Raw genomic sequence first — 27,367 nt, forward strand, 5'->3', positions numbered from 1 at the left:
TTGGTGATCCATCTGTCAAGCAGCCTGTCCCTTCAATGACTACTTGAGGGTCAGGCACCAGTTTTAGCTGTATGACCTTGTCCTGGGGCAAAAAGTGCATAGCAGCACATGGAATTGCATGGGAAGCACTTTGCAAAGCCCAAGTGGGAGTGCTCGAGACTAAAATCCCACTTCAAATACAGTCCTGAACATGTTTCACAAACTGGCAACCCAGTTTAGGGATTGAGTCAGAAATGAGACCTGGACCATGTCTGTCTCTGTTATTCTTTATTAATAATCTTGTGATCTCTTCTGGTGCAGGCAGAGCTTGCAGAAATATTTGAGCAAATGGGGTAAGTGTTAGAAATGCCTTAAAGCTGAAGGGTTTTCCATAACAAGGAAAAAACCTTCCCTGCTGCTAATTTACCTCTGATTTATTCCCCAGTAAAAAGGGGTGAAGTTTGCCCTCTGTGAGCTGAACATTCCCTACAAAATCCACTAAACTTCAGTGAAGTGTCTGATGTGCTGTTGTCATTCCCTCACAAAAGCAGCTGGGATAGCATGGGAAAAACAATCCCTCCACTTTGGGGGAATCAGAAGGGCTGGTCTCTCATCTGACAAATAAATTAGCATCAAAACCATGATGTTTAGAGAATAAATTGCTGTTTCCTCCATTACTGGCATTTCATAGCTTGCAACCACTGAAAGCACAGTCACTGATCTAACCATTAAACCAAGCTCTGCTGGGAGTGGGAAGGAAAACAAATGCTGAGATGACATTTATTAGGTGTGCTTGTTCAGGCAGTCCATTACTGCTCTGGCTCCTCACTCTACGTGCTGAGGGGCTGATCCTGCATGGAAGTCAGTGGATGTCTTTGCACTCCCCTGGCTCACTCCATTGAAAAGGAACAGGCACAGACTGAGGAGGAAGAGGAAATAGTGGAGCTAATTGAAAGGAATGAGTTTCAGGAGGAGCTGTAGAGCCCAGCCAGGTGCTTGTAACTGTACACGAGTTATTGTGCTATAGCTGAGGAAAGATCAGGCAGTGGGAAATGCTGCCTGGTGGAAAGGGATATTGGCTGCTAAAAAGGCATTTTTACACATGTAGTTTTATTGCTGTCTCTGTTGTTGGAGTCTCTGCTTCTCTTGTGTCTCACTACTTTTATACTAAAATATCCCTGTGTTACAAGCACTGACACCAGAACCTTCCACCTGCAGAGACTTCCATTTATCTTCATGCTCTTGATAAATCATCACATAGTGGAAGTTACTATGAAGCTACTGGAGTTCAGATTCTACAGCAATCTTAGAGTAATTTAAAACATTTAGAAAAGGGATGGAATGAGCTTGGTGGTGTTGATGCACCTTTTGACAATGTCTCAAGTTTCTTACATTCTTCCAACCTTGAGCAGCCTTCAAGAAGGGAGGGATGAAGGAAATAGAGAATTTAATGTTGGTTAAATAATAACAGAGCACAGATTTATTTTATCTACCTCTGCTTTCAGTTGACCTGAGACCCAGCAGGCATCTTTGCCCCAGTCTTCTGCTTGAGGCAGTTAAACTTTCTACAACCCACTGTATTTTCTTGAACCTGGAAATAACAGCAGCTTTCTTCATGGCTGGTGGGATTTCCTTCAGAATCACACTAAGATCCTGGAAAAAGACTGTTACTATACATCAGAGCAAGCTCAGCAGCTTGGGTGAAGTGTGATGGTCCTGTTCTCTGAGGATGCAGCACACAAGCAGTGTCACACCTTTGCTGGGTGGTGTAGCTGCTGTTAATCCCTTATGCTTACACTGTTCCTTCTTCTTTTAGGGAACAAACGCACAAGGAAAGAAAAGGATCTCCAGCTTGGTTTGGCCTGGCTCTCCAATTTCTGCTGCAGATTACAAAGGCCAAGCAGACCTAAGACTCTCTCAGCCTCAAAAGGGAACCGGGCACCACAATGGGACTCCCCAGCCGGGTCTTGGCCTGTGCCATCCTCGCTTTGCTGTCCCAGCACGTCACTGGGGGACTCATCAAGAGAATTATCCGGCAGAAGAGGGAGGCTGGGCTGAACGTGACCTTGCCAGAGGACAGCCAGCCTGTGGTTTTCAACCATGTCTACAACATTAAGCTGCCCGTTGGCTCCCTCTGCTCCGTGGACCTGGACTCGGCGAGCGGCGACGCCGACCTGAAGGCAGAAATTGAGCCCGTCAAGAACTACGAGGAGCACACGGTGAATGAGGGGAACCAGATTGTCTTCACGCACAGGATTAACATTCCCCGCCGGGCTTGTGGCTGTGCAGCTGCCCCAGACATTAAGGATCTGCTGAGCAGACTAGAGGAGCTGGAGGGGCTGGTCTCCTCCCTGCGGGAGCAGTGTGCCAGCGGGGCTGGATGCTGTCCTAATTCCCAGGCAGTAGAAGGTAAGGCGGGCTGGGGAGCTGCTCTTGGGGGAAATTCCTGTGCTGGCTGTAGATGTTGTTTAGAGCGATACTCCAATCTCTTTCAAGAATGAGCACAAGTCAACCTCTTAAATTTGAAACGTCATCAAAACTGGGAATGTGTTTGGCCAGTGTGCAAGGTACCTTCATTCACAGTTCCACGGCTTTATGGATCTGTGGTCAGGAGATGGCCTGGGACTCTTTGTAGCTGTGGCATTGAGCATGGACAGCACTTGGACATGGTAAATCTGTGTCAGAGTTAGGATTAAAACTCACAGTCCAAACTCTTGGCTCCACTTTTTGTCCCCTTGAGGAAGCTGCCAATGTAACCATTTTCGCTTCCAAGTTTTCTTTAGTAGAGACCAATAAAAATACAGCCGGACATAAGGCAATAGAAAAGCACAAATAGTTACAGAAGAGGGAAAAATGTGTCTGTCTGGTTGATTTTTAAGTCGAGGGAAGGGGTTGGTCATATAAGAGAAGAAACACAAGTTTTCTTCAGAGCTATGTGTCCCTCTGAGCTCAGAGCAGCCCCCTGGTTGCTGATACAGCTGATGACACAGTGTGCTGCCTGACTTTTGTGTTCTGTGGTGAATGGATGAATGATGTTCCATGGTGCATGCCCTAATGAAGCAGACAGGAAAGCCGCTCAGTCAGTGGGAGAGGATTTTGAGAAGGGAGGAGGAATCCAGCATGCTCAATTACCAAGTCACTGGCAGGGAATCTTCCCTGGCATTAGAGTGAATTAAAGCTTTCCTGGTAAAGTAAATCTAGCTGGAAAAACAAAGAGAGATCCTCATTTAAAAACTTTAAAAACTGATGTCCTGTAGGGAACTAGAAAAATCAGAGTCCTTTTGTGTCATATGTGCCACGCTGGCCTAAGGCATCCTAGTGCCATGGGGAGTTATGACTTCTGGGCTCGTTGGTACAGGTCGCCTGGACACCACGCCCTATTGCAGCGGGCACGGCAACTACAGCATCGACATCTGCGGCTGCGTCTGCGAGCCCGGCTGGAAGGGCCCCAACTGCAGCCAGGCCTCGTGTCCCAACGACTGCAACGACCAGGGCAAGTGCGTGGACGGGCTGTGCGTGTGCTTCGAGGGCTACACGGGCCCGGACTGCGGCCAGGAGCTCTGCGCCCAGGGCTGCGGCGCCCACGGGCGCTGCGTGGGTGGGCAATGCCTGTGCCACGAGGGCTTCGTGGGCGACGACTGCAGCGTGCCCCTGTGCCCCCACAACTGCCACGGCCGCGGGCGCTGCGTGGACAGCGAGTGCGTGTGCGACGAGGGCTACACGGGCGAGGACTGCAGCGAGCTCATCTGCCCCAACGACTGCTTCGACCGCGGGCGCTGCGTCAACGGCACCTGCTTCTGCGAGGAGGGCTTCACCGGCGAGGACTGCGGGGAGCTGCGCTGCCCCAACGACTGCCACGGCAACGGGCGCTGCGAGAACGGGCTGTGCGTGTGCCACGAGGGCTTCGTGGGCGACGACTGCAGCGAGAGGAGGTGCCCCAACGACTGCCACAACCGCGGGCGCTGTGTGGCCGGGCGCTGCGTGTGCCACGAGGGGTACCTGGGCGAGGACTGCGCGGAGCTGCGGTGCCCCAATGACTGCCACAACCGCGGCCGCTGCGAGAACGGGCAGTGCGTGTGCCACGAGGGGTTCATCGGGGAGGACTGCGGGGAGCTGCGCTGCCCCAACGACTGCCACAACCGCGGGCGCTGCGAGAACGGGCAGTGCGTGTGCCATGAGGGCTTCACCGGGGACGACTGCGGCCAGCTGCGGTGTCCCAACGACTGCCACAACCGCGGGCTGTGCGTCAACGGGCAGTGCGTGTGCGACGAGGGGTACACGGGCGAGGACTGCGCCGAGCTGCGCTGCTCCAACGACTGCCACAACCGCGGGCGCTGCGTGGAGGGGCGCTGCGAGTGTGACAATGGCTTCACAGGGGACGACTGTGGCGAGCTGGCCTGCCCCAACAACTGCCACGGGCGTGGGAGCTGCATCGATGGGCGCTGCGTGTGCCACGAGGGCTTCGTGGGTGAGGACTGCCGGGAGCGCTCCTGCCCCAACGACTGCAACAACGCGGGGCGCTGCGTGGACGGGCGCTGCATCTGTGAGGATGGCTACATCGGGGATGACTGCTCCGATGGTAGGTGCAGGGTCCCTCTGAACTGCTTCCTCTTGGGCCATCCAACAGCCTTGTCACTTTGTAAAGGTTTTCCATAGAGATGGGCCTTGTTGCTGCTTTTCCAACACAGTCCAAGCAGCAGGATCAGGGATGCAGCAACACCAGCAGCTCTTGGCATCCTGAAAATCAGGGCTAAGTTGTGTAGCAGCTTCTGGTGGCTTTTGGTGGTCGCCAATACAACAGGCTGCTGATGGTGTTGCAGAGCCTTTGTCACCTCCATTGCTGCTCTCACCAAAATGTCACTGGTGCTGTAGCCAGCACAGGCTGGGATTCGTTACTGTGACCTTTCAGTTTCTCACAGTACCTCTTGATGCTAGAAGAAAAGCTGAAGGAAGCTGTTCTAGCTAAGGAGAAAAGGGAAATGGTTCAGAGTCTTCTCCACATGTTTGTATGTATTCATATATGTACATATATATGTATATAAAAATGCTCAACACATATGTATATGGATGTGGGTATATTAGATCTCACAGAAGCTTACAGGAAAATCGTGGGATCAGCTGGAGTGGAAACTTAGCTATAAAGTCACATGCTTGGTTTCCCAGGACCAGTGACTCTATGGAAATTGATAGAAAATTTTGGCAGCCTGATAATGACAGGCAATACACCATAAATGAGGTCGTTTTCTTTAGTAGATCCTGGGGGAGAAATTGTGAAACTAAATTTTGGTAATGGAAGAGTACTTTGGGGTTGGGAACACTATAAAAGACAATGAATACCCTTTAAAAGAAATTCCCATCGTTCATCTCCTCCTTCTGGAAGGTGCCTAAGCCCCACTTTGTGATCTCACACAGGCAGATCTATTACAAGTATTTATTCAAATAATAATGCTTTATTTTACTTTGGAAAATCTGTGCAAATCCCAGCAGTTCTAGCTCTACAATCACATGCTGCTGGCAGTTGAATTAAACATCTCAATCCCTCGGGACCCAGCTATAGCAGTCTTGTGCTGCAGCCATGAGAGGAGCAGCTGGAACACAGTCAGCCAGAGGTTGTGTGCAAGTGTGAGAGCAGAAATTGGCTTCTGGAAATGTCTGTAGTCTACATCAACTGAGCATTCCTTTCCTCAGCAGCTAATTTGTGGGACATGCCTTCCCCATTCCCTGCGTGTGAGATGAGCCTTAGGAACCGCTCCTGGGAAAATGTGAAACTAGGCAAGTCATTATTCCCTGAGCCTTGAGAACTTCTTATAACTTTGCATTGGCTTTTTTTTTTTCCCTCCCCATTCCCAGTGTCTCCTCCAACTGAGCTGACTGTGACCAACGTGACAGATAAAACTGTCAATCTGGAGTGGAAGCACGAGAACCTGGTCAACGAGTACCTCGTCACCTACGTCCCCACCAGCAGCGGGGGCTTGGACATGCAGTTCACCGTGCCAGGAAACCACACAGCTGCCACCATCCACGAGCTGGAGCCGGGGGTGGAGTACTTCATCCGTGTCTTTGCAATCCTGAAAAACAAGAAGAGTATTCCAGTCAGCGCCAGGGTAGCCACATGTGAGTTTAATATTCCCTGTGTTCACCCTTTTGTCTACTCCATTTGTATCCCTCTTTTGGGGCATTGCTTGTTTTGTATTTTCTGGTTTCACTTCGTATGTGTTGGCTTGCATCCCTTTCTCAGGGGTATTTATTCTGCATTCTTTATTTGCAGTTCAGATGTATTGATTTACATTCTGGTTTTGGGATATCATTTCTTTTGTATTTTCTACTTCCTATTCAAATGTTGGCCTGGAAAAAACAGCCTTCTGCACTTCCATTTTCTACTTTTTTCCAGTACCAGGGACTGTGTTAGAAGCACAGTTCACAAGCTCTTCTGCTCTCAATGTCTCCCAATATGGGGTCTTTGTGAATTAAGAACCTTGGCTTCCTTATTAAAATGCACCTTTCTTTATTATAATGTACATTTCTTTATTATGATGTTCATTTTAAAAATTCTGGCGATTCTTCCTGAGAAAAAAATTAAAATCTAGCAGCATGTACAAGAGCAATATGAAATCACTTGAATTAAAACTATTTTGGCTGAAATACAGGTTATATTTGTTTTGCATCTTTGCTGTGATTTACTACATCTTACCTTTTATCTGCCTGTCTGTACTTCTGTTGTTCATCTTTTTGTTTTGTGCCCATCACTGTCATATCTAAACATCCCAATATCAAAAGGTGCTCTTTGACTTCTGTCACTGAGCTCATTTCTGGAGAGCTGGGGCAGGATTCAGATCTCCTGACCTCCAAAGTTAACACCAGGTTTCTTTCAAGAGAGCACAAAAAAGAGATTACGAGGGTAAAAAAAGAGATTATGAGGGTAAAATTGTTTTTATTCTAAGGTGACATTTAACCAGCTCAGGAAAGTCTCTCCAAAGCCACAATAACTGGATCTGAGGAGAGTTTAACAACCTCATCTGCAGATCCCCACCTGGCAGATATTTCCAGAAGTGGAAAGATGTCCCACCCCAATGCCCAATTTTTGGGAATTTGACACTCATGTGAGAATATCCCTTTCTTCTGCCACAGATCTGCCTGCTCCAGAAGGTCTGAGATTCAAATCTGTTCGGGAAACATCCGTCCAGGTGGAGTGGGACCCTCTGAACTTTTCTTTTGATGGCTGGGAGCTGGTCTTCCATAATATGGTGAGGAAGCAGTTTCATGTATAGAATGAAAAATCCTGTATTTTTATGTCTGTACTCACTGATTGTCCCATGTGTTCCAGAAAAAGGATGATAATGGTGACATAACCAGCAGCTTGAAGAGGCCAGAGACATCCTACATGCAGCCAGGTTTGGCACCTGGGCAGCAGTACAATGTGTCCATTCATATAGTGAAGAACAACACCAGAGGACCAGGCCTGTCCAAAGTCATCACCACAAGTAAGCACAACCTGTGTTTGGTCTGGTTTTAGTTGGCCACCAACAAAACATCTTCTGTTTGGGGGTTTGTAAACAAAGAGAAATTCAAGCTCTACACTGTGAGTTATTGGGGGGGGAAGGAAATAGTGGAGTTGCTAATGAATACACGAGGAAAAAATAATTCCTCTCCACATTACCTATTTGAAGCAGAAGGAAATTTATGTCCAGCTTAGCATGCACTTTTTATTCCTTTTTCAAGATGTACATCAGCAGGAACTGGAATTCCTTGCTAGAATTTGTTTCATCCTGGTCATATTTGCATGAAGAGTGTGTGAAGGGGGAGAAGCTCGTAGGGTTCCTGCTTGTTTTTCTTTTGGCATCTCCTGTTTGAAGGAGTTTTGATGAATTTGCTTCTGATGGATTGGTTCTACTTGGAGTCCAAAACTATAGGAACCAAAGGAAGAGCGTAAATGAGGATACTAATTATAACTTTGTCCTGAATCACCACTTAGGGGCATAAGAATATGGGTGTTTTTCATGGCAAGATTTCTTTCTAAAAGCCCCTTTTCCCCTCTCTTTTGCTTGGTGACAGAGCTTGATGCCCCCAGCCAGGTGGAGGCCAAAGACGTCACCGACACCACGGCTCTCATCACGTGGTCCAAACCCTTGGCTGAAGTTGAAGGTGTAGAGCTCACTTATGGCCCCAAGGACATTCCAGGGGACAGGACAACCATTGACCTCTCTGAAGATGAGAACCAATATTCCATTGGCAACCTGAGGCCACACACAGAGTATGAGGTGACACTGGTCTCTCGTCGAGGGGACATGGAGAGTGACCCTGTGAAGGAAGTCTTTGTCACAGGTGAGGGGCTGGGAAGGTGCCACAGGGACCACCCATCCTCCTGTGCTGTTTGTGTCTTGTTGCTGGAGTTGGCAGGTACTGATCAGCACAAAATCACCCAGTTTTAGAGCTACATGAAAGTAGAGAATAATTTCCTGTGCCTTTTATGCCTTGTTGGCTCACCAAAATATTTAGACCCCCCCACAAGAATCTAAATGTATTTTAAAAATGGGAATTAGGTTATTATGTCTTTTACCCTAAATCCCTCTTTCAAAATGCAAATTCCTCTGAATCTTTTGTCTGTCTGATGAGCTAAATATCTGCCATAGTTCATATTCCATCTTATTTCTCTTTGTTAATTAGTTTAGAAGCAGAGAACTGGCTTTTTTTTTCTTTTTCAGTTCTGCAAATATTTCCTGCCATTCTTTTGTAAATTTACTGTGCTCCTCAGTGATTCTGGGAATGTTTTTGGAAAGTGTGGGTCTTTTAGCAGGTCATCAAGGCTTGATGCATTAAGAGAGCTGCTAATTACATCCCTTTTCATCCTAAAATACAGTAGTTATTTTGGAGCAGGATTTGAAGCTACTGTAGGTATGAAAAATGAAAGCTCATTGAATTTCTCCATAATATTCACCTTTTTTTGAGACTTAGAGATTCTTCCAGCCATGAATTGAAGATGTTACTGAAATTCTAGAGATGACCAGTTATTTTCTCTTTTTTCTTTTTGAAAGCTGAGGTATTTGTAAGGGAAAACAGTATTTTCATCCAAATATGCTTTTCCATATACTCGTTTTGTAATAAAAACTAATTATTACAAGTGAAAATGTTATTTTTGTCTCAGGAGATAGAAATTAAATTTCTTGAACTGAAGCTGGCGAACTCTGCTTTTCCTGCCAGAAGGCCTCTGGTTTTTGTGGTTAAGACATAACAGCATCATGTGAGAGGAATATTTATGGGTCATTTCACCTTCTAAAAAGCACCGTCACAAGAGACAGCTGTCAGAAGAGAAATATTCTTATTTATTTATTTATTTATTTATTGCTTGGTTGACTCCAGACCTGGATGCTCCAAGGAACCTGAAGCGGGTGTCCCAGACTGACAGCAGCATCACCCTGGAGTGGAAGAACAGCCACGCCAATGTCGATAATTACCGAATCAAGTTTGCCCCCATCTCTGGAGGGGACCACGTGGAGATCACAGTGCCCAAGGGCAGCCAGGCCACAACCAGAGCTACACTCACAGGTAGGGGGATGGAGAGATTGTCACTAGTGTCACACTGGTTTTGTCACCCCAGGGCACAGACATGGAGAAAGAATGTCCTTGTGGTCACTATAAATTAGTGGTACAAACAAGTTTTGAGCAATCTCAAGCACATTTTCTTGGGACAAGAGGTTACAAATTTGAAATTAGATCAGATATTAGGAAGGAATTGTTTCCCTGGCAGGGTGGGCAGGCCCTGGCACAGGGTGCCCAGAGCAGCTGTGGCTGCCCCTGGATCCCTGGCAGTGCCCAAGGCCAGGCTGGATAGGGCTGGGAGCAGCCTGGGAGAGTGGGAGGTGTCCCTGCCATGGCAGGGGTGGGACAAGATGATCTTTAATGTCCCTTCCAACTCAAACTATTCCATGATTGTGTGATTTTGAGTAGACCAAAGTGAATTGGAAGCCATGTGAAATAGGTTTACCATCCAGCAGAAGATATGAAACCATTTCACTTCCACATGCATGCCTGAATCCAACAAATCAGTTCCCCTAATTCTAAGCAGTTCTGTGGAAGTGGCTTCACATCCTGAGCTCAAAAGGCATTTTCATGTGCTAGGGGTGGGATTCACTGGTGCCAGTCTGCAGCTTGTCAGCTGGAGAGTAAACAGAAACCTCAATTCTCTGCATAGAGGAAAGCAGATCTCTTACTCTGCATCCATTCAGCCTTCCTTATTCCAACAAATGCCTGCAGGCATATTCCATGGACAGGAACTCATATTTCTTCTCCTCATCTCCAGGTTTGAGGCCTGGAACTGAATATGGCATTGGAGTGACAGCAGTGAGGAACGACAGGGAAAGTGCTCCTGCTACCATCAATGCTGGCACTGGTGAGTGTCCTGATCCCCCTAGAGCTCTGGAGGAGGCAACTCAGGTGGAGCCACTCTTTCATTTCTAAGAGATGCTGGAAGAGATATTTTAGAAAGTTCTTGATTTCATTTTGCTATTTTTCTCCTCAAGGAAAACAAAAAAATTCCTGCAAAGTTCATGACTGAATCTGGCTTCTTTTTCCTGTCCCTCTTAATGTTCTAGGAGTTTCATCTCCAGGTGAGCTCCTTAATGATAATCATGCTTGCACTGATCACTCTGGCCCTCCTCTATCTGTGAGGGTTTCTGGCAGGAATGGTGGTGGCCAGAATTTTGATGTGACAAAGAGAGGTTGCAGTACTCCTGACTGACCTTCCAATCCAGAATTTTTCACACAATACTCCCTTTTCCCAGGTGAATTGTCTGAAGGCTTTATTTCTGCCTCTCAAGTATAAGGGCGGGAAATTTGTTCTGGTTTTGTCTGTAAAGGAGAGCATCATCATTATCTGTGGTGTTTGTGAGGTCCCCAGAACAAGGTGGGAGATGAGAATTTGACTCAATGTCCTCAGAAGGCTGATTTATTATTTTATGATATTATATTAAAGGAATGCTATACTAAAACTATACTAAAGAAAGAGAAAGGAGACATCAGAAGGCTTCACAAGAATGATAATGAAACTCATGACTGATTCCTCAGAGTCTGACACAGCTGATGGGGATTGGTCATTAATTAAAAGCAATTCACATGGAACCAATCAAACATTCTCCTGTGGGTAAACAATGTCCAAGCCACATTCCAAAGCAGCAAACACAGGAGCAGCAATCAGATAATTATTGTTTCCGTTCCTCTCTGAGGCTTCTCAGCCTCCCAGGAGAAAATCCTGGGCAAAGAGGATTTTTCAGAAAATATCATGGTGACAATTCTCTACCCATTTCAAAGGGTCCCAAAGATGGGCAGACCCTGAGCTGCTGCCAGACCCCCAGTGGAGATATTTGTTGGGGAAGATGAAACAGGAAAGCCTTATAAATATGATTGCCTGGCAAAAGATTTTGGGACTATAGAAACTGTAAGTGAGATTGAAATGAAAGCAAGCTCTGAGATCCCTCAGTTACTGAATGACTGGAAAACAATGGCATGGCCAGCTGAAGGTAATCCCCTTGTGATGGAACAACACCCTCTGCTTGCAGGCAGCTCCAAGGGTCAGAGCAGACCCTGCTGGCCTGGCAGAAGGGCCCAAAGAGGAGTTTTTAGGGTTTAAAATGTAACACAGTGTGGCAATGTAATGATTCTTATAGGCTGTGTGTAAATGCTGTAGGATTTGTATCTTGGACTAGATTGGTCAGTGAGAATTAGAATATTCAGCACAGAAGAAGATTTATGGTATTGTAAAAAGAACTTCTCTCTCTTACTCTCTTATTCTCTCATCCTCTCATCCTCTCATCCTCTCATCCTCTCATCCTCTCATCCTCATTACCCCTCTCCTCTCTCCTGCTCTGAGCTGTGTTTGGCAGCTCCCAGCAGGGCCCTGCCCCCAGGCCCTTTGCAATAATCCCCAAGTTCCTGGCCTGGCTCCAGAGATCTCTGTCTCCATCCATCCGCACCATCCCACCCCTGATGCTCCTACAGGTATTCCTCTACAGATGCCTGAAAAACTCCCTCAGGGCACTCCAGAAACACCTCAACTTTGCTTGTTTTTCACTCGTAGACCTCGATAACCCCAAGGACCTGGAAGTCAGCGAGCCCACTGAGACCACCTTGGCGCTGCGCTGGAGAAGGCCGGTGGCCAAGTTTGACCACTACCGCCTGGTTTACACTGCTCCCTCGGGCAAGAGGAGCGAGGTGGAGATCCCAGTGGACAGCAGCTCCTTCCTGCTGCGGGGGCTGGAGCCAGGCACCGAGTACACCATCAGCCTGCTGGCAGAGAAGGGACGGCACAAGAGCAAACCCACCACGGTCAAGGGCTCCACGGGTGAGTAACAGCTTCTGGTGGCCACTAGCCCAGGGATAACTTCACCTGATTTCCTAATCCCTGTCTGGGGAACCTCCTGCAGAGCAGACAGCTCTGCCAGCATGAGAGAGTGAAGGACAGATGGATTTACCAGCCAGCAGAAGATATGAAATCATTTCACCTCCACATGCATCCCTGAATCCAACGAATCAGTTCCCCTGATTCTAAGCAGTTCTGTGGAAGTGGCTTCACATGCCAAGCTCAAGAGGGATTTTCATGTGTTAGGGGTGGGATTCACTGGTGCTAAATCCATCTCTGTGTGTCCCTCTCTGCTGTGTTCACTTCCATGTTCACAATAATTTCTTGCTCATCCTTTGAGAGGCCTCCCAAAGAACTCATCCACTGGTCCTGCATGGATGCAGAACTCATTCTTTGCCTTAGGCTAGGCTGGGTGTTTTTGTACATCATGCCTTCTAACGTGTTTTGCTTTCTACAGCCAAAAACCTAAGAGGAAGAGCAAGCAGAATGTGTTTAACATTGTTTGTTCCTGCCTAATTTATTCTCTTCACAGCAGGCCATCATCCCTCAGCAGGACCAGTGGGGCTCTGATGTTGCCCTATTCCATTTTTCTCATCCAAAAGTGAGAAGGGTTTCTGCCCCAATCTGGTCAAGCCACCATTTCTGCTGGGCACTGTGATCATATTTGTCTGTTTCTGCCATCTCCATTTGTGCAAACCACTCCCACTGACCACTATCAGATGACTTACTGAACGAGGTTTTATCCTTTGTGAAACCATTTGAGCCAAGGTTTGTTGCACAGAGAATTATGTCTCAGTACAGAACACAAATAAGACCTGAATCTTTAGGTTTCTAGCCTAAATCCTGTGGGGCAAAGCCTCAACTGCTCTAAGCAAGCAGAGGTGGGGAAATCACAATCAGCTGGGCTGCAGTTATTGTCCTTAGCAGACACCAAGATGATTATCCTTTCCTCCCCAAAGACCATCTGTGAGGTGAGCACATGCCAGACATTGTGGATTTTACAAATTAATAATTACACAGCTTATATGATCAAAGCTGTGTTCATTTTTCCTGGCAGTGTTCACTCCAGCACAGCCTCTCAATGCTTTATAGAGACAGCAATCCATCAGAGAGTTCCATGGCCTGGAAACCATCAGTCCTGAACAAGCTGTTTGATGCCTTAGTCAGGCCTGTGTCCAGTGCAGGATAAAACTGGGAAGCCTTGAGGCACATACAGAAAAAAGGGAGCTGTAGGTTTGTGTGGCAGGAGTGAGCAGGCTTCCATTTTCCAACTTTCTCTGTTGGAAGACTGAGAGGTTTCAAGGAAGTCTGCAGAGATGGTGAAGAGGCAGAAACAATGTGCTGTGGAATCTCACAGCCTGGACTTTGCAGCACCAGCTTCCAAAGCTTCACAAGGTGGCTTCTTTTTCCTGGTTTGCCTTTTAAATTTTTTTTTTTTCTTTAGAAATATCTTCATCTGGCTGCTGTATTTGTTTTATGTCTTTACTCAGAGCAGCAGTAAACAGAGAGGGCTCTGCAGTGGGCTCCTGGGAGCAGCAGTTGACATAACCTGGCTCTGTGACCTTTCTGCTGAGTGGGAATGGACAAATCCAAACACAGAGCACAGGGAGCAGGAATTCTCTGGAAGCCTGGGTGGTACAAGACAAGTGGTCTCTTCAGTTTGCTTTTCCATCTACCCTCAAGACACTCCTCTTTATCCATGTTCCAGCACTTGGGAGGTCCCAAGTCCTCAGGCTAAAGCCAAACAATCTTGTTTTGCCCTCTCTTGTGGAGGCAGGCTGAAACATTCAGAAGTCATGAACCTCTAGCAAAGGGCACATCACAAAATCTTCCATAACACAGGATGGAAGCCACTGCTGCTTCTGTCTCTTCACAGGGATGAAGTGCAGCTCAAATGACAAAGTCTTTTCTAACTGATATCCCTGATCCTGCACTCAAGGGATGGCAAAGATCACAGAGTGAAGTTTGTAAATTTGGCTGAAAAGGAAAGACTGAATATTTCATATTTCCATTTGCTTGTTTGTCTCTTGTAGCTCCACGTAGTGTAACCCTAATGCAAGTCCTGACCTGAGGAGTCAGCTCCAAGGAGTCAGGAGTCAGGACCAAGTCTGAGTCCTGACCCAGAGGAGCTCCCTGAAATGAGGTTGTTTCTGCTCCAGAGGCTTCAGGAATGCAGGAGAATTCCATGAGGGACCATGTGGTCCCGAGGAGAACAGCCCACAAAGCTTTAGTGTCTTGTGGTGTGTGAATACAGGAACTCCCAGCAGCTCTGTTCTGGAGTAATGGAAGTGTCACAGCAGAGCCCTTCCTGCCCAGAGAACCCCTGGGAGCTGGGATTGACAGCCTCCAAACCAACACTTGCTATAAACCAAGGTGTGTGGATGGGCTGCAGAGCAGCACTCTGCTCCTCTGGAAGCTGAGTTACCACAGGGAACTCCTTTTTGTTATTAGTGGAGATGTCAGGAGGGTCCCACCAAGGTTTGACTCAGAAATTAAAGAAAAGGAGCCATTGTACTCCTTGGAGAGACCTTGCCTTGAGCACGTCCCAGCAGATGAGCAGCTCATCTGCAGGGTGAGCACGTGCCCAGCACTCAGACTGCAGCTTTGTTCTCTCCTGCCCTGCCTCTGGAGCCCTGCCTGCAGAGCACAGTGTGGGGCCTGGAGCAGGAGGGATGGCAATTCATCAGGCATGAGAGGCCTGGGGAGATAAATGAGTGAGCATTAGGGAAACCAAGAGCCAAGCTCAAATTCCTCTGCTGAAGGACCCAGATTGTGCAGCAACTGTTGATGAATGGTGGATGTGATACTGTCTTGCCTCTGGGAGTGAGCCTGCACAGCAGAGCATGGCTTGGAGAAGTGACTTTTCCATTCTGCTGAATGTTCTTCACGAGATTTATGCTGTTTACCAAAGGCCCTTGTCCCTGGTGTGCGTCAGACCCTCTTCCTCTCCTGGCTTCCCCAAGGCTCAGATTGCACCACCCTTTTTTATACAAACTCAAAGAAACATCAGCAAGAATGATTAGGTGAGCCAGATCCATGGGAAAGTGCACTGCTGAGAACTGGGAAACTCAATTTGCCAGGGAAGATTGTCCATTTGTTCAGCTGACTCCTCCTCTGAGAGCACCTGGAGCCTGAGTACAATTTTTAGAGGTAGCTGCTCCATTTCTGAGTATTCCTGGCTTGTGGTGCTGCAGTGGTTTCTTCATGAGATTCAGAGGTGCACAGGCACTGCAAGCCCAGTTTAATCAGCTGATTAAGAGAGGGGAAAGTGGTTTAGCCAAAGGGGGCTGAAAAGAAAACCTTGCTGGGTCATCACATCTCTCACAAGAGATTGGGAAAGTGGCTGAGAGCTCCTTTTGGGGAATAATTTAAAATCCCAGATTCAGAAGCAAGAAATAATCCAGGATACTTCTTGCTGTATCCCAAGGAGTTGGGAAAATGTCATGAGCATCCTTTTTAGTAAAACCACCAGAGAAACATTCCAGTGGAATTCCTCAAAAGGCCAACACCACTCCACAGACACCTTCAGGCCAGGCTCAGCCTCGAGATTTTACCAAGAGATATTGAACACTTTCCTAAGCTGGCAGTAAGAAGTGTTCCAGCCTGGGAAGGAGTGTATGTTTGTTATCCATCCAGTTTCCCTCTCCAGCTTCTATCTCTGTTCATTCACCTCACCACTGTGAATCATTCTCTGGCTGTCACCCACCCACCTAAAGCTCCCAGAGCTCTCTGGTTTTTTCTGCCCGTCCATTCCCCTCATTGTTAAACCAAGTGTTTAATTTAACAAGTGTTCTTGTTATTCTACAGTTTGATTGTTTTCCAGATTTTCTATTATCTGTTTCAGCATTCTGCCTGCTAAACAAAGAACACTGATATTTCTGTGGTATCAGAGTATTTTCCGTGTATTCATATCACTTTCATTTGTCCACCTCCTGTTTGTTTGTACACAAAGGCACATATTCCCCTGATACACATGAATTATGTGGGATATATGAGTGTTAATACCTGTGGTAGAGGAAAACCACTCTTTCTCATCCCCAAATTAATTTGTGGAGTCATTAATTCCAAGGTAATATTCAGAATTACACTCCCTATGTTCCATGGGACAACCTGTACATGACAACCTCCGTGTAGCTGCCAAAGCTGGCACAATAAAATAAATCCACTTGTGAATCCAGCAAATTTCTGGATTCAAACCTGAGGGTGCTTGGTCCCTCAGGTTTTTTGTAATATACTTGAACTGCTGCTGCATTTTCCATCCAGACTGGAGTAACCAAATCCTTGTGTGGCTGTGCTAGAGCAGGCAGGGATGTGGGAGAAATGTGGGGTGGTCAGGGACAAAGAGGGGAAATGAGAGGCCAGTTTTGACTGATCTTACACAGGGTTCTCTCACACACCCTCACTACATCAGGAGTGTAATGCCACTCTAATTTTATGTTGCCTCTTGTATTTTGGAAAGTTTTATCTTCAGTTTCCAGCTCAGGGTTCAGATTCCCAGGGGAGCTGTCCCTGTGGGATGCACTGCTGCCCTCTCCTCCCCACTGGGCTGCCCACTCTTGTCTTCAGCAGAAACCCTCCCAGCAAAGCCCAGCCCAGCAAAGCCCAGCCACCTCTGTGCCTGTTAAATTAGCAACTTTTAGACTTAACAAGTGCCAGTGCTCTTGGTGCTGTAATTTTTTGCCTGTTCCCAGAACAGGAAAGACCTGCTTGGCACCTGCTGATGCCCAGGCAGCTGGGAGTTGCAGAATGGTTCCAAACCTTCCTGCTTTGTTCCACGAGCAGGTCTGGAGCAGGCAGATAACAGTTCTGACAGTGGTGTACTGGGAAAGAGGGGATGATGGCAGTGGTGAGCATTGTAGCTGTGCTGGTGTGATGGGAATATGCTTATCTCCAGGTTGCAGCATAGGTAGAGCCTGCTCAGATCATGTCTGGGGGGGGTTTAAAGGCAGTTCTTACCTAAATCAAGAATATTAATGTCATATGTAAATATAAATATACATATTATATATAAATATAAATCAGTCTTTGCCTTACAGGCGTGTCTCCTTCCCAGAGGTGAGCAGAAAACAGTGTTTTCACACCTGTAGTTACCTGAGAGGATATTTACAAGCTAACATTTCTGCACCTATTTGAAAACATTTCTAATTGATTTTGCTGCTCTGAAAATGTATTTCTTTGTGATGGACGTGTGAATTTGGAGACATGTAATGAATCCTGAGCAGATATTTGTGCTGAGCTGATGGATGGTGCTCCATGACTTGCTCTCTCTTATTGAATGCAAGTGGAGCATGAAAGCAAGGAAGTCACCGAGGTGTGAAATGATGTGGCTTCCCACTAATGAGGAGGTAATTCTGTATGTCAGAGAAGTCCCCTGCCTGGTGCCTTGTGGCTGGGATCAGAAACATGTTCACTGTGACCTCCACAGCTCTCAGATCTCCAGAATCTGAGTGTCCTACAGGATATATCCACAGATCATTCAGCATGTTGAAAGCCAGGCCTTTCCCCTTTCCATTCCTGGGAATGTCCTATAAGAAATATTTTTAAAGTTCTTTCTATCCTAGCTTTTAGGCAAAAATGTGTGTCCCCTCCACTTTCTTCTGCATGTATCACAGTGGATAACTGCTCCAAGCCTGTTTTTGCTGGGATATGAGGAGCTTTAGCATGTTTCTGCTGTGATTTCTCAGCCTGGGTTTGGATGTGTTTGTGATTTTTGGCTTGAATTCCCTCCATGGCTTGCATCAGGAGTATTCACTGATGGGTGTAGGAAGACAAAGGACATGTTTGGATACTGAGGGTTCCAACGTGATGTAAATGAGCAAAGTTCTTTGGAAGTAATCAAAGAGAAGTGATTTCCATCAGCTGAGGATGAGCCAGCTCCCTGCTGGAAGCATTCCAGCTCATCTCTGTTTGCTGGCTGTGGCCCTGGATCTGCTGCTCAGGGTGGCTCTGTGAGAACCAGGCTCTGTGTGCTGCTGCTCCCTTTGCTCGAGGCCTGGATTCAGTCTCCAAAACCAGAACTCCTCTGCTTGCTTTGTTTCAGAGCTCCCCATGCCCACAGAGTGTGTTGGAGCAGGTGCTAGCTGTTGTTTGGGGGTTTATTTTCAGAAATTTTGACTTGCAATTTACCTCTGTTTAGCACTTCTGGCCAGCACACCTGGAGAATCAATCAGTGAAACACCATTTGTTCCTCCCAGCCCTGCACCTCCCCAGCTGAGTTATTTAACATCCCCCAGCCCTGAGCCTCCTGCTCTGCTTTTATTGCCCCCTCACTCCCCCAGCTCAGAATCACTGGGGCTCTTCACGACCTTAACATAACCCCCAGGACTTCCAGCAGTTCCCCCCTGTCCTGGGCAGCACAGGATGAGGTATTTGATCAGGTCCCTGTCACTCTGAAAGGCCTGTCCATTTTAAACAGAGCACAGGAAATATTTCTGCTGGGAAATCTTTGAGGAACAGAAATTCCCAGTCTCCCAGCTGGCACACACTTCCAGATTAACCCCCATGGAGGTACCCAGTGCCAGCCCTCTTGGCCCCTGGAAGCTCTAGCTGCTACAGGGCATTTCCCATGGATTCACAGCCACGTGTTCCTTTTCTGCTTCAAAATCCAGAACTTCATTTCCATATGGCTTTGGTCTGGATTGTAGGCTTTGTGAGTGATGCTTTTCCTCTTGGCTGGTTTATTCTTCCTTTTGCATGGGATGAAGCTCCTACAGCTATGGAATGAGAGCCTGGGGTGGTGCAGCATGGACAATGCCCCACGCAGTTCTGAAGGTGATGCAGCATCAAATCTCTCTTTCCAAACTGCATGCAAAGAGAGATGTGGATGCAGCTGCTGCTGGGAAGGGCTGTGGGAACAGAGAGGTGCTGCACGTGCTTGTCTGGACTGTGCTCAAACACAGCAGGGGTTTGGCATGGAAGTGGTGATGTCAGAGAGAAAAAAAGATTGTGATACCTTTCCAAAAACTCCCACCTCTTACCCCTCTTCCATCAATTTCAGAGGTGACAGGGCTGAGTTCAGTAATGACCAAAGCACCGGGGTGGGAGCTCAGATCTGGAGACTAAGGACTGCACTTGTCCAGCCCTCAGAACCAAACTCCCAACACGAGGTAAACCATTTATTTAGGGACACAAAGATTATCTCACAGAGCCAGAACAGTCTCACCTCTCCATGGTTTGTTCTCTCTGATTATGGTTTTGGTTTTTTCTTTTTTTTTTTTTAATAAGAAACATCATCCCTTATCTTTACCATGGCTCTGTGGTTGCTTTGTCACCTGTGCTGGATGGCTGAGACTTTGGAGCTCCCCAGCAATCCTGTTTGCTGCATGATTCCACAGGAGAACCCCTTGGTCCCTGGAGAGCATGAGAGGGTTGTTTGCTTTTCTGTCAGACGTGCATGAGCAACAAATGGCAGGAAAAGGGGCTCTGCATCATGGAGGAGAATGAAACTGAGCATTTTGGGAGAAATCAGAATTGCTTTCAACCTGTGATGCTTCCTGCATTACTTATTTTAACCAAGTTTCTATTTAACTTCACTGTAACTTTAGTTTCACTTTCATTTTAAGGAAATGTATTTGTTTTATTTGTTTCTGTTGCCACCCACAGATTGTGATCTCTGATACAACCAGTTCCCTTTCTCTCCTGCTTTCTCTTTTCCAGATAACAGTCCTGTTTTGACAGAATTCATATTTTACCTAATGAATCTCCTTTCTGTTCCTGATAAGGGAAGACAGCTCTGGATTAATGCATTTCTTTTATTGTTGTTGCACATCGTCATCATGTCATAAACGATCTCTTTCCTTCTAACAGGATGGGAAAATCTCAACAGAACTTCTGCTCCTGAATAGTAGCAATTTACTGATTTGTTAATGAATTTTACTGAAGATTTTTATGATCTGTGAGTGTTCAACCTCTGAAAATCCAGCCCCAGCTGCCTCCCTAAGGCTTGGAGCAGTCATGCAATAATCACTCTGATTTTACAGGGAGAAACTCCACATGAGTGATGCTGCTGAGCCTAAATTTCATTTATTCCAGGGCCCCCTTAACTTCTGTATTACAATATGCATAAAGTCAATGTCTACAATTGACAAATCAGATCCATTTCCCTGCATGCAGCATCTCTTATGAATTCTCAGTCGTGCAGAATGGATTATTCAGAGACACTCTGTTCTTACTGTAACAGTTATGTGCAACAGTTCAAATAAATCAGAAGGGTGCTAGAAATTCAGCAGAGGCCACAGGTCAGTGATAGAGCACACAGGAGTTTCCAGGTAGAAAAACCAAGCAGTGCTCTCTCATTTTCCCCTCTGTTAATGTTAAGGAATCAGTTGTATCCCCTTTGTAAGAAAGAACTTTCCATTCTCACTGAGCAAATGGCCTCAGCCTTCAGATTGAGCAGCAGCTGAGTTATCTCTGATGGCTCCCAGCTTCCTTGGCCACCCCTGTGGGGGTTTGCAAGAATGTTAATTTCTGTGAATGAACATTTTGATTTTAGTCAAATGTCAGTAACTCTGAAAGTCCTGTCTCCACCCACAGAAAGGGTCTGTGGGTAGAATACTGAGCTGAAAGAAGACAAATCCATTAAAGACATGCAGACATGGAGGCATTTTCCTCTTCTTTGTTGTTTTGTAGCTGAAATAGTTTGGAAGCATAAGCAGCATCCTTCGAGTGGATGCAATTAAACCATAAATATCTGAATCCCAACTGCTTAAACCAAAGCCTTTCCTACCCTTACAACACAGTTACTTCAGAATGGCACTGAAGTAAAGCTGTTTCACAACTCAGTGCTATCACACTGAGTAAAGTTGTCATGGTAATACCTACTTATCTGATAGGGAGTTTAATTAATGCTGATAAAGCATTCATAGCTGTAAGATTCTCTATGAGCTGCATTCTGTGGGCAGCCTCTCAATATTTATTAATTATTAAATTCTTCTCTCACTGTTGTGTTTTGCCATGTCTCCAAAGAGACTTTATTGAAGTTATCTGAGGCAGCTGATAATGTAAATGCAGGGGGGCAGGGGGGGGCATCTCTGTGGCCCTGATTAAATGTGAAATTCATTCACACAGAGCCTCATTAAATGATCTGACATCAGCACCACTCTGCAACCCAAGTAACAGATTGCCTCTCTGTCCTTATCCAGAGGAGGAACCTGAGCTGGGGAGATTGTCAGTGTCAGAGCCTGGCTGGGATGGTTTCCAGCTCACCTGGACAGCAGCAGACGGGGCCTTTGAGAGCTTTGTCCTGCAGGTGCAGGAGGCTGGCAGCCCTGAGGAGAGCCACAATGTCACAGTGCCGGGGACACTGAGCTCTGTGAACGTCACCGGCCTCAAGGCCAACACTCCTTACACCATCACCCTGCAGGGGCTCACTCGGGGCTACAGGAGCAAGCCCCTTTCTCTTGAGACCACCACAGGTACCTTCCCTGCAGTTCTTTCTGACAGAGATGTGAGCCCAAGCTCCTGCGAGTGCTGGGCAGGTCCTGCTGGCTGGGACAGCCTTGCATGGCCAGCCCTGAGCTCCTTAAAGCTTGGCTGAACACCTCTGCCATGGAGATGCCTCATGGTCAGGCTTCCCAGCCAGAGCTGCAGTGCCCTGGTGCAGCCCTTCCCTCCCTGCTTTCCCCCACCCACCTCAGAACAGCTTTTTTTGTTCCCTTCCCTCACTTACCTGGCTGACACTAACAGCAAAACCCAGCTGGATGTTGTACCTGCTTGGGAAAGGCCAGGTTGCCTGGCGGAGTTATAAAAATCATTCCTCTATCAGCCCAGCTAATCAAAGCCTGAGAGTGTTCAGTTTTTACCCTTCAGAAGCTGCCTCTGAAATTCTGCAGTAGCTTCTGTGTGAATTCAGACTCAGTGAAGTTGTGTGTACCTGACTCAGGGAAAGGACAAGGCCTTCCATATGTTCTCATATAGAAAAGGACACAAATTAAGTCCTAATAAGAATAATAAAATGCATTAACCCATCTGAGATCATGAAGCAGTCTGGCCTGAAAAAGATACAATGCAAAAGATCAAATTCAGCAGAACTACCCTGGCACAAAACTGGCCTGAAAGGAGGCAGGTGAGCTCTGCGCTATCAGGAGCTTGCATGAAGCTCATCAAGGGCCCCAAAATCATTTTCTGGCTGATGATGTGAAAGGCAACAGTTTGAAACAAGAGCTTATCACAGGCTTTGACCATGAGAGATAAATGTACATTTACATCTCTGCTGTGTGGCTCTCTGATCCTCCCAGGTGTCATGATAACTGTAATGAACATTGTGAATTAATTGGCACTAAAGGGGCACCAGTGGACTTCCCTTCAGATAATTTCTTGTAGACAATTTCTGCTGCCTCTGGGCTCCCCTACAGCCCTTTGCAACCTCCTGTATCTGTGAGATAGCCAGAGCTGACTGGTGCCAGGCTGCCCCAAGCATGTGGTACCCTGCCCAGAAAGGGATGAAAGCACCTGAGAACTAATCAGAGTTAAAGCATGAAGTGCAGCAGAGCTTGCTTGTTTCTGTAGTGCTTAGAGCAGCCTGGCTTGGGCAGGAATGGCTGTGCTGTGTCCCAGTGAAGCGCTGAGCTTTGAGAGTCCTCACCAGGAGCTGGGAGCAGATGCCCGTGGAGAACAGAGCAATGTGCTGGACAAAGAGAGCAGGAAACACATCATGGGTGTCCTGCCTAAATATGCAATGTGCTCCCTTCCTTTACCCTCCTGAAAACAGCAGAAAATGCCCTGCTGAGGTTTTCCCTTCCCTTTCTGGGTCAAGCTCAGCAGCCAGCTTTTCAAAATCTTCCCTTCTGGGGACTTGCAATTGTTAAAAAATATCTGAACCTTCCTGTAACGCTACGGGGATGTCTGCAGAGAGGAAGAAACCCCAAGGCATCTCTCCCTGTTTTGCATTTTGGCTCCAACTCCAAAATTACAAGCCAGCTTTCACAGACTGAAGCTGAAAGGGAAAGAAGAAGAGTAAACAAAACACAAGATTTTCCTTTGGATAAAGCAACAGCTTTGGTTTTAGCTTCTCCTAAAACTGGAAGCCGTCTTTTCCAAATGCTCCAGGGGCATTCAAGACAGTCCTTTTGCATCTGCTTTCATGCTCAGCCCTCAAAGCCATGGCTGCTCCTGCAGGGAAAGGAAAATAACCATAGTTTTAAATGTTATTTTAATTTCTTTTTCTTACCTAACATTTTGTGACGCTTTCATTTGATTTCCTCCCCTTAGTACCTGTCTGCTCATAGCAAGCTTTTACTCACACCCCCTTCCCCAGCTGGCAGTGCTGCCAGCATGGCAGAGAGGAGCCTTTGAGAGCACGAGGAGGTCGGGGGCCCTTCTGACGGGTGTTGTTTCCCTCCCCAGGAGAGCAGCCCGGCGTTGCTGAGCTCATGGTTTCCGACATTACCCCCGAAAGCTTCAACCTCTCCTGGACAGCCTCCAACGGGGACTTCGACGTCTTTACCATTGAAATTATTGATTCTAACAGGTTGCTGGAGCCCATGGAGTTCAACCTCTCAGGCAACTCAAGGACTGCTCATATCTCAGGGCTTTCTCCCAGCACTGATTTCATTGTCTACCTCTCCGGGATCTCTCGCGGGTTCCGCACACAGGCAATCAGTGCTGCTGCTACCACAGGTACACAAAACCTACCTCAGTGCTAACTCTGCTTTTTTGAACTCTTCCTTACAGGTTGTGCCCCCTTCCCTGCCCTCAGCTACCCCACAGCCCACCCATTTCCCAGCCCTCTGCCTCTACGCCTTCCAAGGAAGACCGGCCGGGGACACTGTGAGCTGGGAATGTTGAGCCACCATCCCACCCAGCAAAGTCAGCAATCCCATCGTGCTGGGATTTCATTCACACAATGAGTCTAGACATCATGGGGCAGCCTCTGAGGCAGAAGAGAAGCAAAGCAAATATCCCAAGAACCAAGTGGGAAATGATTTCTTACATTCACCTTTCAGCCTGTGTGCACATCTTTCCCACAGCTCAGAGAGGGCGCAGCTTCTCTCAGATGAGCTGGTTTCCAGACACAGATTTACCCTGATTCTCCCAAAAGATGTCAGGCACCTTTCAGTCTGTGCCATCACAATCCTGCAAGGCACATTCACTGCTTGAATTCAGCTTCAATTATTCAGGTTGTGTTGGGTGAGAGACTGAAAAGTCCATTTGAGTTGATGTCAGAGAAGGGAATAGGCAGGCACTGCGTTGTTGGCACGTTGAACATTTCAAGGTTTTACAGTTGACAGTTTTCCCAGAAAAGACAGGGAAGTCAAATGTTAAGGATGAGAGTGGAAAGTGAGGACTGGACTACAGAAACAGAACATTGTTATTGTAGGCAGATAATGGCTCATGTTATGATTGTTAAACACCTCCACCAAATTTCGCCCCTCTAGGAAAGGTTGCCGCAGTGATTTGCCATAGGGATGGAGTAATGTGGTCAGTGAAAGCAAAATATCAAATCTCAGCTACCAGATAATATAATATCAATTTCCAGCAGCAGCAGACTGTGAATATCCTCATTTGATGATGGGTGGCAGGGCCAGGGTGGCAGCAGGGGTATGGGAAACATAGGGAAGCACAAGGCTGGGTGACCCTTGTGACCCGTGGTCGTGTGAATTCAAACTTCTCTATTAATTTATTTTATTGCTTTGGCTTTTAATGACTGTGATACATTTCCATTTGTTTTTTCTTCCCATAGTAGAGGAACTTCTCCTTAGCAAACTCAGTGTATCAAACGCTACCTCAGCCAGCCTGTCACTCGCCTGGGAGGCACAGGACAAGGCCTTTGACCACTTTATTCTGGAAGTCAGGAACTCTGACTTCCCCTTGGACTCCCTGGTGCTCACAGTGCCGGGGGACTCCCGGCACTCTGTAGTGACCAACCTCAAAGCTGCCACTAATTACACAGTCCAGCTCCATGGGGTAATTGATGGGCAAGGTGGGCAGACCTTGACAGCCATGGCAACCACAGGTATTTCACTGTTTCGCCTTCCAGGTTTGCTTTTTATTCTCCTTTCTCTTGCTGTCCACCAAACTGCTCTAAAACATGGCTCCAACTCATCATTTTTCCCTTGGAGAATTATAGTATGGATCCTTCCAACCATGAGGGGAGGCTGAAATGCACTGAGAAATGCACTGAGAAGATCTGTGGCAATGGAAAAGGCTGAAAAAGTGCCCCCAGCATTAAGAGAGGCAGTAGTAAACCACGATGGTTTCCTTATATATACACACCCCTCTGCAAGTTCAGTGTATATATAATTGCCTTGCTCCAGATGGTTGATGTGTTTCACTCAGCATCTTTGCACTTGATCTTGAATGAAATTGTTCATCCCACCCTCACTTGCTTTGCTGGGGGTGGGAGAGAGGCCTTCGTGTGGTTCTCAGCCTGGAGAGGCTCCTGCATGTCAGTTTTGTCCTCCTTAAACCCAAATGTCTCCCAAGGCATTTGCATCTCTGGTGGGCGTTTCGTGCCGCATGTGAAACGATCAACCCAAACTGCATGGAGTGGCCTGGCCACCTTCTGCTGGTTCTCATATTTTCTCTGCCCAGGATTTTTATGTACTCAGCACAGAGCAGGGCTCAAAACACAAATTCTTCTTTTCTTGGTGGCCAGCCCACCACTCTGTCCCTTGCATTGCTCCCTTTGAGTCTCCACTGCCTGTGTTGTTTCCCTGGGTGGTGGTGCTGATTCCAGGATGGCAGGAGATCACTAAGACTTGCCTGAGGATATGATTCCAGCTCATTTTGCATGTAACATTCCTGGGAGTCAGGCTGTCATGATGGGAATGTGCCTGACCATGGATGCAGGTGGCATGTGAAGGAATGTGGCCATGCCAGGTTGAGGTTGGAAAGGCTCCATTTGGTCTCTCTGAGCTGCATGGGGGCTGAGGGCTCAGATTTCCTGGGTTTTCCACCCAAGCCTGTTTGCTTTGTGGATATTTTCTCATCTCCTTGCCTGTCTTCAAGAGCACCATGGTGGTACCTTCCCTGCTGGCCATGAAGGCATCCATGGTCACGGGTTGATAGCATGACATCTGTGACATCTGTGTCCTTAATCGGGGCCACTTCCATTCACCTCTTCCCAGACAGTTCCAGAGAACAAGGTGGATTATTATTTAAAAGTCTTGCAATGAGGGACAGGAGTAAAAGTTGGAACATCTTGCAGCAGTACTTGTTTTAGCAAAGAAAAAGATTTCACTCTTTCACCACTCTCTGTTGGTGGGATCCTCTCTCTGACTTTTCTCCCAGCATGGATCACTCTTCCATCATTATTTTTCTGTGTCCCACTGGCTGCATTTCCCAAGGTGTTCTTGGTTCCTACTCAATTGGCAACATAAAAATTAGAAAATCAGCCCAGAGAGCAAACACAGGATTCTCTGACCCTCTGACTGTTGGGTCGTGTTAGTTCTCTCTCTGGGCGTTAATGAAACTTTAATGATTTTTGTGCTAAGTGTAAGAGTTTTAAAAGAGAATGGGTAAAGAACTCTCCCTCTCCTGGAGGACAAGTTTCTCTCCTGGCAGGGCAGAGATGTGAATTTGAATTTTCTCCAGCAGAAAATGAAAGTTTTTGGCTTCTTAAGGACGTGCCCTGACCACTGAACAGTCAGGAAGGAGAGCAAGAGCAGGGTTGTGGGGTTTACTGTTTATTAGACATTCTCTGATTGTGCCTAATCAGAGGATGAGGAACACCTTATCTGTGGAGTCCAGGGAGGTTTTGGCCTGAGATTGGTGCTGAGATAATCCCTGAAATCCCTCATAAACCTCAGGGTCCAAAAATAGATGTATCTACAACTCCAGGCAACAGAAACACCAAACAGAACCTGGACTGTGATTTCAAGGATTCCTGCCTGAATCCAACTTTCTCTATTTTGGAATTGCTGTGGGTCTGTATTCCCATCAGATTTCCAGTGTGGAATTCCCACAATTTGTATGTGCATGTTGTTGGTGCTTCTGTAAACCAGGCCCAGATTTCATTGGGCAAGTTGAGTTTATTTAAGAAAATTTAATGAAAAAAACACAAAAGTCAGCACTAATTTCAGTGGCTTCTTTCCAAAA

At 46.9% G+C, this 27,367-nt stretch overlaps 1 protein-coding gene across 5 annotated transcripts in view; it reads left to right on the forward strand.

Annotated features, from left to right (window-relative positions):
- TNC (tenascin C) overlaps positions 1–27,367 on the forward strand; it is a 75,885-nt gene that overhangs the window by 23,282 nt on the left and 25,236 nt on the right. For 2 of the 5 annotated variants that reach the window (XM_059865108.1, XM_059865109.1), the window contains exons 2-12: positions 1,796–2,388; positions 3,338–4,558; positions 5,830–6,093; positions 7,108–7,223; positions 7,304–7,460; positions 8,032–8,301; positions 9,337–9,522; positions 10,277–10,366; positions 12,050–12,313; positions 21,472–21,744; positions 23,675–23,947. In XM_059865108.1, coding sequence (XP_059721091.1) covers positions 1,926–2,388; positions 3,338–4,558; positions 5,830–6,093; positions 7,108–7,223; positions 7,304–7,460; positions 8,032–8,301; positions 9,337–9,522; positions 10,277–10,366; positions 12,050–12,313; positions 21,472–21,744; positions 23,675–23,947 — 3,577 coding nt within the window. In that variant the 5' untranslated portion in view covers positions 1,796–1,925. Of the gene's footprint in view, positions 1–1,795; positions 2,389–3,337; positions 4,559–5,829; positions 6,094–7,107; positions 7,224–7,303; positions 7,461–8,031; positions 8,302–9,336; positions 9,523–10,276; positions 10,367–12,049; positions 12,314–21,471; positions 21,745–23,674; positions 23,948–25,010; positions 25,284–27,367 lie in introns of all 5 variants that reach the window. The other 3 variants (XM_059865110.1, XM_059865111.1, XM_059865112.1) reach the window with 2 other exon arrangements.

Source organism: Haemorhous mexicanus, chromosome 21 (genome assembly GCF_027477595.1).
Source record: "Haemorhous mexicanus isolate bHaeMex1 chromosome 21, bHaeMex1.pri, whole genome shotgun sequence".
NCBI classification, from domain to species: domain Eukaryota; kingdom Metazoa; phylum Chordata; class Aves; order Passeriformes; family Fringillidae; genus Haemorhous; species Haemorhous mexicanus.